The sequence below is a fragment of the Lonchura striata genome, chromosome 7, assembly GCF_050655825.1.
Source record: "Lonchura striata isolate lonStrDom1 chromosome 7, ASM5065582v1, whole genome shotgun sequence".
Taxonomy (NCBI): Eukaryota; Metazoa; Chordata; class Aves; order Passeriformes; family Estrildidae; genus Lonchura; species Lonchura striata.
In genome coordinates, this window is record NC_140709.1 from 31,333,631 (window position 1) to 31,351,208 (window position 17,578).

Below are 17,578 nucleotides of genomic sequence, written 5' to 3' on the forward strand. Positions count from 1 at the left end.
AGAGAAAAGAGACTGCAAAAGAAAAGCCAAGTTAAAATCCCCAACCCAACTCCTGCCAAGTGTATATGTCATAGTTTCACAGTAAGTTTGGTTATAATGCAACTTGGCAGCAACATCAAGGACTTTGGGAAGATGGTATAAAGATGAAACGGCATTAGTGAACGTGATTTACAAAAACTGTATTTGGCTTTTCATGCAAAATGTACGTAAAACTTTAAAGATGCTTTATTTTAAAAAAATAATGTAAGCAAAAAGTAGGTCAGTGGTTACAAAACTTACTGATCTCTGTAGATCTACTGGGTACTGGAGGAGGCTGTGTACCATTGCGAGTAGGTGTTGATGACTGAGGGGATATGGGAGAAAAGGGAACCATATCAAAGATGTCAGTGGAGGGTGATTTAGGTGTCACACTGCCTGCCTACAATAAGGACAATAAATATTAGGGCAATATTTCACATGAAAAAGATCACAATACTGAATTCTTCAGCATGCAGATAAGAGTCACATTTTGAAAAAAAAGTTAAAAACAACCATCAGCATGCAAACCCCAGCTCCTGACACCAAGCAAAAGGCATTTGCAGTACAGACTCTGACATGCTAACACTCCCCAGTACAAAAGCAGCACTGTAATTTTTCCATTTTCCATTGAAAATGTATCCCAGTTACACTTGAAAAGCTCTGACAAGCAGCTCTCTTGCAAACATACAAGCACAGACACCTTCATGAGACCCAGTCGAGATAATATGGCAACAACAACGTGCTCTGCTCTGGACAGCACAGAAACAAATTCAAAGATACAATCCCAGTATTTTTGGTTTACTAATTCTTCTTTACATGACCTCTTATTTAGCAGCTTAGAGAAAGTGGTATGATCAAAGCTTTTAATGTGCTTTTCCATAAGTGATAATCTAGACGTGATATACTGAATATTAATATCCAAAATAAACCTGTTATCCTCGAAGGTAAAACTGAAGAGATTTCATTCAAAAGGTACAAGAATTTGGAATGGTTAAAAAAAAAAATACCAGGCAAACAAGAAACCCCAAACCCACCAATTACTCTACAGTCATATTTGGTTTTGAATAGTTCATCCCTCCTGCCACCAGTCCACTACTTCAGGGCACAAGTGAGGCACAGTCAAGTTAAATATACTGAACACTGAAGACAAAGGATGAAATAGATTAAAGCTGAGACTGACAAGCTGATGGCAAAACTAGTTTTGCATGTTCATGTTATTGCTGAGACAATACAGAAATCCCCACAGTGCCCTGTGTGTCAGAAAGGCCAGCCAGGCACAGCAGAACCTGCAGCTTGCACAAACTATCCACGCAGACATGCACAAGTTAAATTAGTCACATGGATCCTTTTATTCAGAATACACAAATATGATAGCCTGGCCAGCAGGTAGTCCTTAGCACTGCTTGTCCATGAGGTTCTCATGGATAAACCCTTATTTTGGAATGCTGCTTTCTTCAGTGCCTGTGCTGCAGACCTGCAGCTGCCCTGGGAAAGCTCACATCAGATTCCTAAGCCAAGTCTACAGGTGGCCCTGAACCACACCTATTTCTCTATGGAGGTTCTCTGCAGTGGCTCTGAGAAGCAATATTGATCTACAGCCTTCCTCTGAAAGAGAAAAAACATGGGGCTCTCAAGTCCTACACTTCCTATTTCTTGGAGGTTCTGTGATTCTTAGGAGTTTTAAAGGCTTATTTTAAATTTTGATTAACATTTTTAAATTGGATTAAGTGAGATCTCTAACTGTTCAATATCTAAAAGAACCTGGAGTATTTCTTCCCAGATATACAGAATCATAGCAAGCAAAAAAAATCTACATTTAACATGCTGCTTTTATATTTTGCCTTAAAAAAAAAACCCTCAGTCATTGCTATTCCTAATCATGACCATAGTTTAATCAACTTCATAAAAGAACTAATAAAATTTCAAGATTTTAACACATCCAGAACTCTTACTGTCCTCAACTTGAGTTACTACTGGAGGTTCAGGATCATGTGCTGTGAAAAGATTTCAGTGCACAGTTCAGACACCACAGGCTCCTGCTAGAGTCCAAGGGCCTTGCAGTAACCCTGCAGAGAGCCAGGATAATCCAAGTCTGGCAGATGGCTGGATGTCATCTGCTCCCACCCCAAGCAGGGCAATGGATGGGCTGGACCCAAAATAACCACAATAAAAAAGCACACCCCTTCCTTCATCTGAAATTGCTCTGATTGTAGATGGGCTTCTGTTAGCATCAGGATGGTGGGGGGTCAGGTTTAGGGAATAAATAAATGCTTCCATCAACCTTCATTTCCTTCAACACCTATGAGTAATCCTAGAATGTCTTGGAAATCATATGTTCTAATGGAGAATCTTATTAGTTGCTAAATGTTTATGGCTATTTAGAAGACAGATAAACAGCACTTACATTCAGTTATAAATGTGCCTTTTAGGCAAAAAAAAAGAAAACCCAAACTTTAGACTCATTTCCCAGTTACATTTAACTAACTGGCCATTTTGATTCTACTGATATAGTTTAATTAGAACTGTTAATGAATTAAGAAATGTGTATTTTGAATATGAGCACAAGAAGCATTTTTATTTAGTGAACACATGCAGAAAGCCAGGATGGTCGCTAAAAAAAGCCAACTATTACTTGCAAATGGAAGAAAAGTTCAGTATAAGCACATGAATATGAAGAAGAAGGCAATATGCCCATTTCATATTTGAGAATCATTTTCAACCTTCATTTTGCACAGTTTTTATAAAGTATTCTAAAAGTTATTTAATGGCTCATTGCTTTTCTATTAATTCATCAGGGGAAGAAGGCCTTGAAGTTGGACCTTTAGAATTGTTTTGAATTGCTATTCTTTATATAAAAATTTTAACAAAAGATGGACAGATAACCAAGATCATTAATTAATGGACTAATTTAAACATATTGGGAAAGTAAGAATTTATGTTTTGGGGGTGGGAAAGAAAAAGCTCTGTAGAAAAAAGAGTAGCTCTTCACAAATTCCATATTTTAAGAGCACCCCTAGAGAACCTAAGATTCATTCACCCTATCCTTTAGCCACTGTACAAAATGCACATTTTTAATAGAAGTTAATACACAACAGAGAACAAAAGAAAGGCAAAAATAAAAAACAAAAACTGAAAAAGCTTTTGCACAGCAAGATTACACGAGGTCTTGGGCAGCTGTATTCACTGGCAGGCTTTGGAAGACCACTTTTTGAAGGTGGTGGTATTAACAATCCAGGTGGTAGTCTAGAGTCAGGAGAACTCCTAGGAGTAAGCGTAATGGAAGAGATATCTAAACAAGGAGGTGAATCCTCATTGTTACACCAGAAAAAAGTAGAGGGTCTTTGAAACATATGTTCATCATTATCACACTTTATGTGCAGCAGCTGAAAAGGAATCACAGAAAGAGAAAACATTCTGAGGAACAGAACGTGGTAACGTCAGGAAAAGAAGAAAAAAAACATTACATATTTCAAAAAAACTTGTCAGCAACTTGCTGTTCAGTGCTATAGTTACAAGATACAAAACTTGAAATTACTTCAACCAAATATAACGATATACTACATTAAGAAGTAACCCAGTAGCAAGTGGAACAAAGACAACTTGATCCTTGATCATTACACCAAATAAAATGAAGTCAAGCATCTTTCCCATAGTGTGTGCTGTGAGATACTAAGAAATATCTAAATCCAATAAGCAGTCAGCAATCTCTCACATCTGCACTTGTAAATAAACAGTAGGCACAAGTCTGCGGAGAAGAGTTACTGTGCTGGTTAATGCATAGGTCAGATTTTCTCTAACTGACTGAGGAAAAATCTACCATTTATATCCCACCAATTCTGAAAGAACAGCTCATTATTGAACTAAAATCTTCAGAGGACAGATTAATCTTTAGATCTTAACAGAAGGAAATGCACAATTGTGCAGGAAGTTCTTGGCCATGAGTTCCACAGAGAGAAGGCAGGAATGGCTCCTGGGCTGGAGGTGTCCTGCCTAAACCCTATCCTGCCTAAGCTGTGACTGGCCTAGGCTGAGGCAGTGGCAGATGAGTGCAGCAAGAATTCTGAAGCTTGGTTTTGCTCCCCTTGTAGTGTTACACAATGGATATGTCATGATTATTTCATCAGAAGTTTGCATAACTCAGTAGAGCAGGATTCAATTATTTTAAACCATTTTTTTCAGTGTTATGTAGTACACAAAACATTTTCTATCCTTTTAAAATGAGTCTCAGCTTTACAGATTAACCTGGCTAAGAGTACAGGTGACTAAATGTAGTAACAATGCCATACTTGAGAATATCAAAACAACCCACAAATTCACTACTCTAAAAATGCAATTCAGCATTAAAATAAAAAAATAAAAATGTTTTCATCCCAACTTCAAAAATTTCCATACTGGAATTGAGAAGTGGAGGGTTTGGGATGGCAATCAGTAAAAAGAAATCAAAAAACCCACAGGAGAGACTTTTGATTATTATTTCAAGAGTATAACCAACTACAGGTAGAAGAGTTGCAGTGCTATTGAGCATTTCTGCCATCCTTGCTGTCATACATAATTATGGGGTAAAAAACCCCAGCCATCAGAATAATAAATGCTCAAAAAGACTGTGTAATTAAGAAAGCCAAATACTCCTGAAATACAAAACAGCAAAAGATAAGTAGTTTTCACAAGAAGGCATGGATGTCACATGAAAAATCCCACAGAAAGCAGCAAAATGCACATAGCACCACGAAGCAAAGCCTTGAGGATGATGAATATATATCAAATCCAGGCAATGGAAAAATTCAATACAAAACCAGAATATACAGCCCTGGTATCATCTGAGCCCTGAACTGCAGCAGCCACAGGTCTCACAGTGACACTTGGGACACCACACACCCTATGGGGTGGTGAGCTTTCTACAACAGTTTTGGGAATGCACCTGCTCAGGACACGAATTTTCCCTAGGAATTCTTCCTTTTCAGAGCAGCACAGAACCCATCAGTGCTGGGAGAGCTGCTCTGTGTCTCGTCCCAGGGCCCAGAAGGACCTGCAAGGCTGATGGGCTTTCTGCTCACATCACAGGGAATGCCACCAGACACACAAAGTGCAGGGCAGAAAGGCAGAGACCCTTACTCTAAAGAATACAGCCTGAAGAGGGTGTAGCTCCTGAAAATTGATACTCTTACTCCAAATTGTAAAGGAAGAAAATATAGTAAAAATAATTAAATTGTCATTTTAAACAGAAACTGTGTTTTGTCAGAGGCTCCCACTCAGACCTGCAGTAACAGTGGCATTGATAAAATGCTCCAATTTGGGCCTCATTCCATCAACATAAGAACAAGAAATGAAATGAACATACTAGTTCAGTGGACTTGGGTCTCTTTTATGGTTAGGTATTACTGTGTGCCACCAAAGGATTTATTTTTGACTCATTCTACTGAGAAGGGTGCTGAAGATGCACTGTGTGCTGCATCATACTAGAAAATGTAAAGTGATTGAGGTTTTACTAATCAGGAAATCACTTCAAAATTGCTTCTTTTTACAAGGGGTCTCTAGGCACTGATTGCAATCTCTGTGTCACACCCACATAGCAATCACTTAAATATGAATTAGAATAAATTAGAAAATGGTTTTTTCCTTAAAAAATTTAAATTGGTGATATACAAAACCACCACAGCAGGAAACTGCAGAGACGTTCCAGAGAATGGTGAGCAACCTTGAATTGAAAATTATGCATTTAGTCAAGAACCTGCTCATTTCCTGAAATTTAGGACTACTAGGAACACTCACTAATCCATAACTTATTAATTCATAAAATACTGTATGAGCATTAGCAGTTCCATTAATTAACTGCTACATCTTCAGTTCATTTAGTACTCTTTCAGTGACATGAAGTATGTCATAGGGAATTTCAAATTGATCTTCTTTAACATTATAAATGCAACAGAATTTGACACTCTCATGAAAAAGTGCTCAAACAACTGAACACAGAATATAATAAATCTAAGAAGGCAGAAGATAGGCAAAAAAACCCAACAAAAACATGTGCATTTTCCCACTTGGCAATCTTGGTGGAAACAGGAATCAAGTGATATGCATAAACACATTCCAAAATGGTTTTTGAAATCTGCATGCAGTTCCAAGGTCTGCCTTAGGGTTTTCCCATGGGTGTGGTAAAGCTTTCCAAGGAGGGTCACTGAGGCAGGTGGCCTATGCCTCTAGGTCACAACAAAACCTTGGAGCAAAGGGCTAATCAATCAATCAATGTCTTTAATGCTCTTCTTAAAATGGGAGGGGTTTTGCACCACCTCCACGTAGGAGTACGAATTCCACGCTGCTTCTTTGGCAATATTTATGGAGCATGGAAGAACACTGATCCTTCTGGGGCTGCCTCTCCCAGCACCTCCTCCTGCTGCCCCACATTTGAGTGCTCTCAGGGAACCCTGGCAGCTTTGGGCAGCACTGGCAATGGAAACAGCAGCAAAAAGATGTGATGTGAGCCCCCTGTGCCAGGCTGCGCTGGGCTCTGGAGGCTGCAGTTACACACAGCAGCAGCATCCAAAGCCTCCGGTGACACAAACTGCAGCAGTGTCCCCACAGGCAAACAGCAGGATGAGAATCCAACGATCCTTACATAATCAAAGCCAAATGCAAAAAAAGACCAGTGATTAAAGCATTGCCAAGCCACTGAAACAGATGAGAAGTAAACAACAGATACACGAGTCACAGAAACGTTAGCAGTGCGTGCAAAGGGGTGAGACAAAGGGAACATTCCATGCCAGCATTTCCCATGGCACCTGGAAGCACAGCTTGAGAGGCAAACTAAGGGAACTCTTGTTTGGGATGGCATGTCCTCGACAGAGCCACTCAGGACACCAAAAAAAAGTGATAGCTCCTGTTGCATAACACTTCTGCATTGGCAAACCCACTCATCTGAGGGACTAACTTCTCAAAGTTCTAGGAGGACTGCTCAAAACCATCGACCCGAATGCAGAAAACATCATCACTAAGCAGTTTATTATTTACTGAATGTGCTGAGCAAATGTAAATCTAATTAGCTACAATATCCTGAGAGAAAAAGTGTGAAGATTGGTAATTTGATGCTCAACTTTCACAATATATTTTATGCAAAAGTATTTCATTATACAATCCAGTTTTCTCTCTTTCATTTCCAACTATGATCTCATTGTCTTAATGGCTTCTTTTATAGGTTCAGAAAGAAATTTTATTTTTCCCATAGAGTTTATGAACTGACAGAAAAAGCACCTAAATTAGATTGATGTTGATTTGGCCATATGGCTAGATTTAGAGCAGCTACAAAAAAAATTTCATAGTGATACTAATAACCAAGCAAGGAGAGAATCCTGACGGCAATTGTAACCCTGAAAAGCAGAATTTGATTGCTGCCAATGCTTTTCACCCATTTACACACTGCAAAAATGCAAAGGGTAGGTAATTGCATTATTCACACACATATTCTGCTCTCATTTCACTCTGTCAATATTATTTTAAAATATGGCCTCAAATAAACCCTTAGTTAGCCTGCAAAAAAAACCTGCAATACAAGCAAGAATAATCAGAAAAGGAGTTTCCCTTTGTACATCCCAATCAAGCCTTTAACTTACAATACTTATCAACTGGAGAGAGAAAAGTCATCCCTAAATTTTTAAATTGTTACTACTTTTAATTTTAATATGGAAGTGGGTTTTTTTTTGTGTTTTGGTTTGGTAACTGATTTTTTTAATAGAGAACTGAGGACTTGCAATAAACTCCCTAATACTCCAATTCACTATTATTACTTAAAACATAATTTAATTAAAACAATTAGTAACAGAGATTTCAGTTGGAAAGATGTTCTCTCTTATGAAATTATCAACCCAAAATATTTTTGATTCAGTGCTTAAAATAAAGCTTTAAGCTTACATTTTCTTCTCTTAGACCAGGCATGGATTTTTGGATAGATCATAAATTTGTACACATTTGATATGAAGGATCAGCAAATTAAGTTGTTTTAATATTATGTTTTGCAAAGAAAGTGTTCAACACTATTACCCAAGAATTCAATATATAAGCACAGGGCAAACTCCTTTTAGAGAAGTAAATCTATCAGCAAAGCCACACATTGCAGTCTAGACTGGCATATCACATGTTGTCTATAGTTTGTGAAACTGCAGACAAAATGTTTTAAAAACATTTTGGAAATAAAAGAGGAACTGAATTTTAAGTCTGGATAGTATTACATCTGATCCTGAGCAAATGCTTTTATTTCATATTTAGCTATAAACTTATTTTCAGTGACACCAGGAAGTTAGAAAAGTTTGTTTCAAATGACAGCCTGGATGTATCTGTTTAGAACTGAAACATGTTGAAACAATTTTTTTTTTTTTAAATGCGCAGTGAACCAGATGCTTCAACCCATACACGTATTAAGTTATCCATCCACACTTTAAAGATGCTCTCACATTCTACTTTCTTTTGATACTGAAGTGAAAACAGGAAATGTAATCTGGTCCTGCTTGTGGGAAAATGATCTGTGAAACAGAAGACTGAGCTGTCAAAAAGAGCAGAATTGGATTGCTTTTTAAAAAAAGAAACCAAAACAAAACCCAAGCCACACAAATCAAGTGATATAATAGTAAAAAAACCTGCTGCACTTCAAATTTCCTGAAGTGCTTTCTCCCTTCTTCATTTCATTAAAAACTAATGGGAAGGATAATGTGTCTAGAATGATTAATCAATGTATCTCGTAAGCAGGAATAAAGAAATTATAGACTAGCACTGCATGTAAATATTACCATGGCTCCCCAGTTGCTGCCAGGTGGGAAAGGCATTCTGTCCTGGGTCAGTATGTTACCATACAGAGCATGGCAGTGAGATCATGTGCTGTCTGCCACAGCAGTGTGTCACACTCGGTGTGCAATAAGCTCTAAAGGCCCCTCAGTCTCCTCTCCTGGGGATGGAAATCACCCTCCTGATCACTGCCAGCCTGACTGTGCAACTTTTACCCATCTGCAGCTGGCTTCTGGAAATGGACATTTCTTCACAAACTGCCGTGATGCCCCTTAAAGGCATGTGTTCTTTTATCACATTAGGTGTCAAGGATCAAGGCTTAAACTTTCCTTTGACCACTGAACAATCCCTTCCCTAGACCTCAGCACGCAGAAGACTGGACTGACAGATAAGGAGCTCCAGGCAGAAAAGACTAAAAAGATATAAATAAATCTAAATGCTTACTATGGCTAAGAAAAGCTTCAGAAAGCTGTTGTATGGCACTGGCATCTCTGCATGATTCATCAGTGTGATATGAAAAATGCAAGAATACTTAAAACTTATAGTTTCAAAAAATCTGTTTTAAGTCACAGGGCAATTATCTTACGTTCACAGCATGTAATACCAAGACTATCTGCATGGAGGGAAGCTTTCCCCATCCACCCAAAAGTGCTTACAAAGGGGCTCAAACAAGGTATTATTCCCCGTGTTGGATATTCAGCTCCATTTAAGCGATTTTATTTCAGAAAATACTATCAGCAGATCTGAAAAGCTTTCTCTGACAAAAAAAATCACAATATAGGTCTGTTACTTTAATTTTGAAGACAGAGCAGGAGCAGCATAGAAATTTTTAGTTTAAATTTAGAAAAAAATCACCTATTATTTAGTTTAAAACTAAAGTGACCTTATCATTACAGAAATTATGTGGAAATAGGGGGAAAGAAATTTTTGCACCATTTTTTTCTGATAAGAATTGGGACTTAGCAGAATCATACCTGAAATCATAGTTGATTTGAATGAAAAGTGAAAAAAAATAATTGCAAACCATAATAGGCAATCAATTATCTTATTAATTGTTTGTAATTTTGTTCCTTCATACATATTTGTTGCTCATGTAGTAAAAAAGGATATAGGTGCCATCACATTCACTGCTATTCCAAGCACATTGACTGATAGTAATTTTAACTGACTTAAACTGCCCTAAAATATTTGATATTAATATAAAATATAAGAATTTTATCTTGAATAAATAATATAGCTAATAAAATATATTAATTTTATTTTTAAATTTGTATAAAAGATAATATTTTTTATCTTTTTCTCTGCACTGAAGTCACTTGGAAACCTCACCAGTCCATTCCTTCATTCATTCTCAACCTGACAGTTGCACTGCATGGAGTTCCTCCTACACCAGCACCCTTGAGAGCTCTGATTTACCACCTGCCCAAGATCTGGTTTCAAAGGAGCTGCCTGGAAGGTGCCTCTTGGTGAGGTGCCAAAGTTGCTAGTTCTTGGTGGAACAGCTGTGGGCCTGGAGTTAAGGAATACTTTTTCCTAAAAATGTGCTTGGTTTTGGGTGGTTGGTTTTGTTTCGTTTTGATTTTCGGCTGCACAACTGATGGAAGAATCCTGTAAAAGGAAAGGAGCTTAATCCAAACTCCTGCTTGCAGCAGGATCCAATTTGCTGAGGCTGTTGAGGACCATAATCAGGGAAGGTCCAGCATCTCCAAGAGTACAGAGGGCTGCAAACCCCTGGGCATCCTGTACCAACACTCATCCATTTCTAGAAATGTTCTGTGTCAGAATGGATGCAGATGTTGAACAGGCTCTTAGGTAGCTCTCACTGCAATTTTAAAGATTTGTGACAGGACATGTTTGGGGCTTTCATTTTCAAGATAAAAGAGTAAATAAAGCAACAAAATAAAAGTACAAATTAATAGCCAACAGTGATTTTTTGAAATTAATTAGTATCAATAATTATCAATAGTCTATAGTTTTGTTGCAGCACAAGTGCTATTTAAGCAACATGCTTATTCACTGCACCAATAATAATCAACAATAAAACACCCTCTAGGGAGAGAGTTTACAAGTGGCTGTCAAATTAACAAATTCAGACCTTAACTCTTTAATATGGAATGCAACACCACTGTCTTAAAAAACACCAAAAATCACAAGCTACTGGATATTTTTGGGGCACTATTAATAACTTTCTTTCATTTTTTTGCTTAATGAAATGACAAAGTTCTTTAATTTAAATGAAAGAAAATAATTGCTTGCAATGCATTCAAGAGCCTATTTATTTGCATTCAAATGTACATTTAATTATTATATTCATAAATAAAAACATCCAGTGGAGGAAAATAAAAAAATGAAAGAATTGGCTAACTTGATATTAAATCTACCATTAAGATTGATTACCTATCACTGAATGCTTCATAAGTGAGAAGTTATTAATAATGTAAAATGTTCATTGTGGTGGTTACACAGTGTTTATAATTTATGGTGCTCTCTCCTCTAAGTAGATTTCAGTAAAATGAATTGGCAGTCTCTCGTGGGAAAAAGCATTTGATCAACATAAAGAGTGCACAGACACTACTGAGAAACTGTCAGCACCACTGCAAATATGCTTTTACACATTTTTGAACATCCATTTAAGGGGAAATGGTGAAGATCCAGGGCAGGAACAAGGCAGTCCAAAATGCACAGCTGAAAAGCAGTTCCTCTTGTTCAAAGATTTTGCCACACATTAAGAAACTGGATTTATTTTGAGAGCCACCTAAAGCTGTACAGATGGAGCAGGCCTGTAAGAAGAGGGGTGGCGTAAGGACCAGCCTGCAGTGCAACCTGCATTGTTGGAGGTCCTGCCTAGGTGTCAGCAAGTGCCAGCCAGCAATTTAAACAAGCTCCAGTCCTCATCATCTACAGGAACTGCAGAGCAGTTGGAATCTGCAGCGAGGAGCCCACGCTTGCTCCTCTTTCCCTAGCACCCAGCATTAGCTCCCAAGACCTAAGGACTCCTTGGCAGGCAGGCTGCCAGCCACAGTCACCATGTGCTGGTGACAAAGCTGTGAGGAGCTCCCAGGCAGCATTTAGGAACCTTTCAGTGCAGGATGGTTTTTCACCCTCAGCTGGCACATTCAGCTCTCTAGTGGAGGGAGCATTTGGTGTCCTCAGGCAGCAACAAATATGTATGGAAGAGGCACAGCTGCAGAGACTGCAATTTGCACTTCTGCTGGCTCCTCACTCTGTCACTGTTAGTGACACTGCCCCTTCAACAAACCTGCTATTGATCACTGCATGTTAATGGCAATCTCTGGGAACAGCAGGGATGCTCAGAATGATCATAAAGTGATTATAAATACAGAGTGACTCAGACACAAGAGTTTTGTCAGGTACTTACTGGAGATGCGTGTACTTGTGTTATTCTTAACTGGTTTTCCAAATCTTGAACTTTATTTTTCAGTTCTGCATTTTCAGTTTCTAATTCTTGAATCTACAAGGCAAATGGTTATTCAATAGCTATTAGGATAGTCATGGATTTCAACAACAGTATCCACTAAGCATAAGTTTCATCAGAGATCTGGTGATTTGGAATCAAGGTTTAACTCGTTATCTGACTGCAAAACCTAATTAAATTTTAGTATCTTCCATATTCCAAATTTTCTTTTTAGTGTCCTTGGAGGACAGAAAAACAAAATATTTTTAAACAGATTTTTTTTCAGTCTTTTATTTTACCTTAGCAATCTGAGAACAATGCTGGAAATTATGCTTCCATTAAAAGAAGATAATACAAATAGAGCAGCATGTACTTTTATGTCTTAAAAAGAACAACACAGTTCAAAACTTACTCTTTTCTGTAAACCTGCAATTTGTTTCCTTGTTTCAACATCTTTTCCTCCGGATTCCAGAAATTTCCTGTAAGCTAAGTCAAATGCTTGACCAATTGTTAAAGTTATCTCTTCCGCCTTTACATAAAACATAAGACTGAAATTAGTAAATTAGGAATATTTGCTGGAGCTCCTTTCATTTTAGAATATCACAAAATAATTTATACCATGTATCATATACAAAGGCTTTGCCCCATCCAACATGAAGCCAACATGACAAAAGAGCATCACAAGCACCCTTCAGCCAAATATCCTGGTAAAATGCTATGAAAGAATGCAAAAATACTTTGGATAAAGAAAGGAGATGGGACAGTATAAATTATGTCTTCAATTTCCATAAACACAAATATCATACTGCACAAAGGCTTTTCCTGATGATTTCTGAAGCATATACAGCCTATTCAATCATTAAATAAAGTCTTTTACATTGAATGAAATAATGTTTTAATGCCAATCGATATTTTGATTCCTATTGATTTTAAACCTGGATTTCAACACTTATTTTTGTGAGTACTATAAAAGCTCACTCAGGATACTGCAGACAAATATTTAACTGTCCAATTATTTCCAACTACATATATCCAGAAAAAAAAATCCACAGATTTGTATGTGCAAAGTATAATAATCTACTAGTTCTATGTTGATTCATATCCTATATTATGATGTGTTTATACAGTCAGTGCAGAATATCTATGTCACAAATGATGGGGGTAACACAAGCCTACAGGAAGCTGATGGAGGAAACCAAGGTTTCAGAAACAAGTGATTCCAAAACAATAAAATGTGAACGTATGGTTACACTGTTTGCTTAGAACTTTAGCAGAGAAATAAATACAGTAAGGAATAACTGTTCTGTCTCAGACACTAGAGAATGTTCTTGGTGCAATGAGTTGTCTGGGAGTGCTTTGTGGTGTTAGACTTGAGATATGGGGCAGGGAAAGGGGTGGACAAAGAAGGGAGAACCTTGCTGTGATAAAATAAAAAACCCCAAAAACAACCACCACACTAAAACCAGAGACAGACACATCAGCAGAAATGCCTGCAAGGGTATCCCAGCCCCAGAGCTGCAGTAATCTTTGCAAACAGCTGTGCAAATATCTCGAGCCTGGTGGGATGGAGCCCGTTCTCCAGGAATACTGCAGATGCTTCCCCCAGGATGTTGGGCTGGGCAGCAAGAGAAATTATCCCAGAAAATCACCTCAGATCACCAAAGAAAGAGACTCTTAATTTAATGCATCTAAGTTGCAAGACACCATGCTAGCATGAAAAACTGTGTGCCAGTTAAAAGGCAGGCTGCCTCTCATTGCCCTCGAGCCCTGCAGAGCACCCCGAGTACTTACACACTTTTCACTGTCAAACACATAGCACAGGTGCTTATTTGATTCTGAGTCTTTGCATATGAAAGTAAATATTCTCTTGTCAGTTTTGTCATCAGCACAAAAGGATATCCTGTGGAGCTGACAGTTGTGCTGGACCTCCTGCAAACCAACAGAAAGGTTATTTTTAAGAAATTCCTGCACTCGATGAGGATAAAGATGCACAAAGGAAAGCTCTGCATTTCCTCATATGAGCAGGCAAGCTGCAGTAATGTTTTTGAATGTGTCTTATTGCACATGAGAGCACCCAAAAATGGACTTAAAGTGTAACAGAAGTTGGCAAACTCATTTCCAAAACCACTCCAGTTTTTACTGAATGTAAACAGGAAGATTTTATTTGGACAGCATTTATCTGGAAGTGTTTATTTGGACAGTAATTTCTGTGCTAGTAAATTGATTTTGCTGTTGCTTTGCATCCCTCTGCAATTTATTTAGGGCCTGATTATGTAAAATAATTTGTTATTTTTCCAGGTCTACAAGATCTTTAAATTTCATCATCTCTCAAGGTTTGTTAAAATGGATTTACTGAAATGAGTCCTTACTTTGCTACATCAAATACAGAAAACAGAAATAAAATGACTTTGCTAACCAAGTAAAGAGAAAGTAATCTGACACACAAATACTTGTTTACTTGAGGTGCGACATTTTAAGCATTATTATTTGTATATTTTTGCTACTGTATTTAATTTTCTATTAAAGAGCAATTTCCAGCTATTTAAAAAGTTGCAATGGCAGTGCTCTTCATCTGCGAGAGCTTGACAAGACTGAAATAAACTATCTCAACTACTTTTTTTTTGTTGTTTTTCTTCAACAAGTCTCTTCTTGGTATTTTATTTTATTTGGCTTATTACATGGGAAAGCAGTATTTGCTTTAAAGGAAAGTATGTCTTTTAGATGTCAACTATTGTCTATTAAAAAAAGAAAGTTTCTGTGCAGCACTGGGGCTCCAGCTTGCTGTAAGCCCACAAACAGAGCTATGTCCTCTCTGCACACAACCACATAGCCAAAAAATGCACCCTATGGGCAGTCTTTTCCCCTTGCCCCACGTGAGTTCATTTTCTCAGTCTTTACAGCTGTTCTAGGCATTCCACTTCTCCCATGTCCCAGATCTCTGTCCTGTGCTCTTCAACACACAGAAATAATGAAGTGTGCTTGCCCTGGCACTATGAGGTTTACAGATCCATATAATTATTTAATATCATTTAAGAACAGAACCACTTTTCTATAATCCTTTTTTTGAGTGGCAAGTATAGAATCAGGTCCTGATACATAAGCTGTTTCTACTGCCATTAATAGTCACTATCTGACTAAAACCCAATATTCCTACTGAAGTGCTTTGTTTCAAAAACACACTGCAAAAAATGACTTCAATTAGTGCTGATAACATGAAATTGAATTTCCTAAAGCATTTATAAACTGAGCAAAAAGAAGGACAACTCAATTGAAATTTACATGAGGCTACAAGAAATGAAGTGGGGGAGATAAAAAGACTGCTCACAGTTGATTATTACTTGAGTTGTAATAACAACTCAATTGTAATAACAACATTGCTAAGAGATTAGAATGTTCCTACTCCCCCAGGAACATATATCCCACAGATTTCTGTTAATCTCTGCAGGAAGGCTAAGATCTTTTAGCATTTCAAACTGTTACTTTAAAACACTTTTTGCCAGGATACGGGGTTTATCACCCCTGTCTATCCTACCTCATCAGGAAGATGCAAAAACTCCAATTAAATTTGACATGGATATTCCTTGTCCCCTCTGCTTATCTGGGAACTGTTGAGTTCTGGTTGTGTAAAGAGTCTGGTGCAAAAATGGTCTGCAAACATCTGTAGCTTTGAACTACAGCTACCATTTGAGAAAATGCCATTGCCTGAATGCAGCAATTACTCCACAATTAAACAGAACAAAAGAATCTTCCAAATTCAATATTCACCATATATATGGAAAGGTCTTTATCATATGCAGAGTTAACATTTCTTTAGCTCATTGTTTTCATCTTCCTCAAAGTTTAAAAGCCCTGCTGTGAAAGGATTAAAAAAAAATTGAATGCCACATTAGCTACAGTGTGCCTTCAGGACTGTCATGTACCTTTCTGGGAAGATGTCACCCAGGTGCTGTAATAAAACATGGTATTTTAGAAGATTTTTTCCATCAACAGAAACAGCTTTAGTTATAATACTTCAAAAAACACAAACCAATGAAAACCTCAAAACCAGTGAAAGAAATATTTACTAGTTTAGAATGGAAAAAAACCCATATAAGTTGCTTACCTTTGTTTTTGGATCTAGAATTTTTACACCATAGATTGAGATTTGTAACTCAACTTTAGGCGTCTTTTGGCCTTCAGATTTCTTGATATGTCTTGCAAACTGAAACACAAAAAGCACAACACATTAAAAAAGCAATCACATTAATAGTGATTATTTGTTTGTCTTTATTAATTCTGATTTTCTCTCAACTCCCTCCACCTGAAGTTGTTTCCTTCTTCAATACGCTTCCCATAAACAACACCATTATTCCAGGAGTCTCCATTGGGCACAGACCAGCATTTCCAACTGCACACTACAGAATGTTCCTAAAATTCAAGGAGAACTATTTTAAAATTACTTAGCATCTTCCCTGAAACTTTTATCTGCTTTTTATGCACTTAATTGAAGATTTTGCATACTGCAAATACTTGTCAGTTGCATACTCATGCATGGAGGGTACTTCCAGATGCTCCTTTAAGATATTCCATCACTTGTTTTAAACAGGGTCAGTTTGAAAGCACTACAGCTGTCAACACCTAAGAAGTACTTGATCTGTTTTGTTCTCAGAATTTATCTGCCTGCAGCCCACTAGATGGTGGCTGGACAGGAGTTTATATGACTGGGCTGGGTAATAATTCCCGTCAAATACATTTTCCATCCTTTTCCATCTCCTTTTCTATACTTACCTTTCTGTCTTTCTCTCGTGAACACAGCCTATAGAATCAGCAGAGTATCTCAAATTTGCTGCTGCATGACAGTTCAGAAATCCCCTAAATTTGGGTACCTTTCTTAGCAAATATATGTGATTGCTCTTTGTTACCAGAGCAAAACGCTGCCCTTCTACTCTCAAGTCTTTGACAGCCTGGAATGGCATTTTCAAATGCACAAATAAGGATGATGATCCACTAAAGGCCAGAAGTTGGAGTCGCTGCTTCAGAGCTCTGTTTGAACACAATTATCCTCAACACTCCCATTCCAGAATAAACCAGGTGCATCATTCCCCACCAGTGCAAATTTGGGTTCCTTCTGTTCAGTTTCTTCCATGTCAGAAGCCAGTGTGGACGATGGCTTTCAGGGCCATCAAGAATCTAGGGTGTCACCAAGGGTGCTGTCCTACCAGACCTGGAAGACACAAGCCTGAAATTCCTCGTCATTGTGAGGTGCTGGGCTGTAGCCAAGTGACACCTCTCCCACCAACACTTAAAAACTCTGATTACAATGAATTATTCATTTAAGTGATAGCTCAGGGTTTTTGCTCTGATCCTTACTTGGAAAATCTTCCCATAACACAAGTG

The 17,578-nt window shown here is 37.8% G+C and overlaps 1 protein-coding gene across 12 annotated transcripts in view; it reads right to left on the reverse strand.

The window, feature by feature from the left end:
- GULP1 (GULP PTB domain containing engulfment adaptor 1) overlaps window positions 1-17,578 on the reverse strand; it is a 144,775-nt gene that overhangs the window by 13,898 nt on the left and 113,299 nt on the right. For 9 of the 12 annotated variants that reach the window (XM_021540932.3, XM_021540928.3, XM_021540930.3 and 6 more), the window contains 6 exons: window positions 16,305-16,403; window positions 13,994-14,131; window positions 12,615-12,731; window positions 12,167-12,259; window positions 3,177-3,401; window positions 280-418 (listed from right to left, as the gene is read on the reverse strand). In XM_021540932.3, the coding sequence (XP_021396607.1) occupies window positions 280-418; window positions 3,177-3,401; window positions 12,167-12,259; window positions 12,615-12,731; window positions 13,994-14,131; window positions 16,305-16,403 (811 nt within the window). The remainder of the gene's footprint in view (window positions 1-279; window positions 419-3,176; window positions 3,402-12,166; window positions 12,260-12,614; window positions 12,732-13,993; window positions 14,132-16,304; window positions 16,404-17,578) is intronic. The other 3 variants (XM_021540935.3, XM_021540934.3, XM_021540937.3) reach the window with 1 other exon arrangement.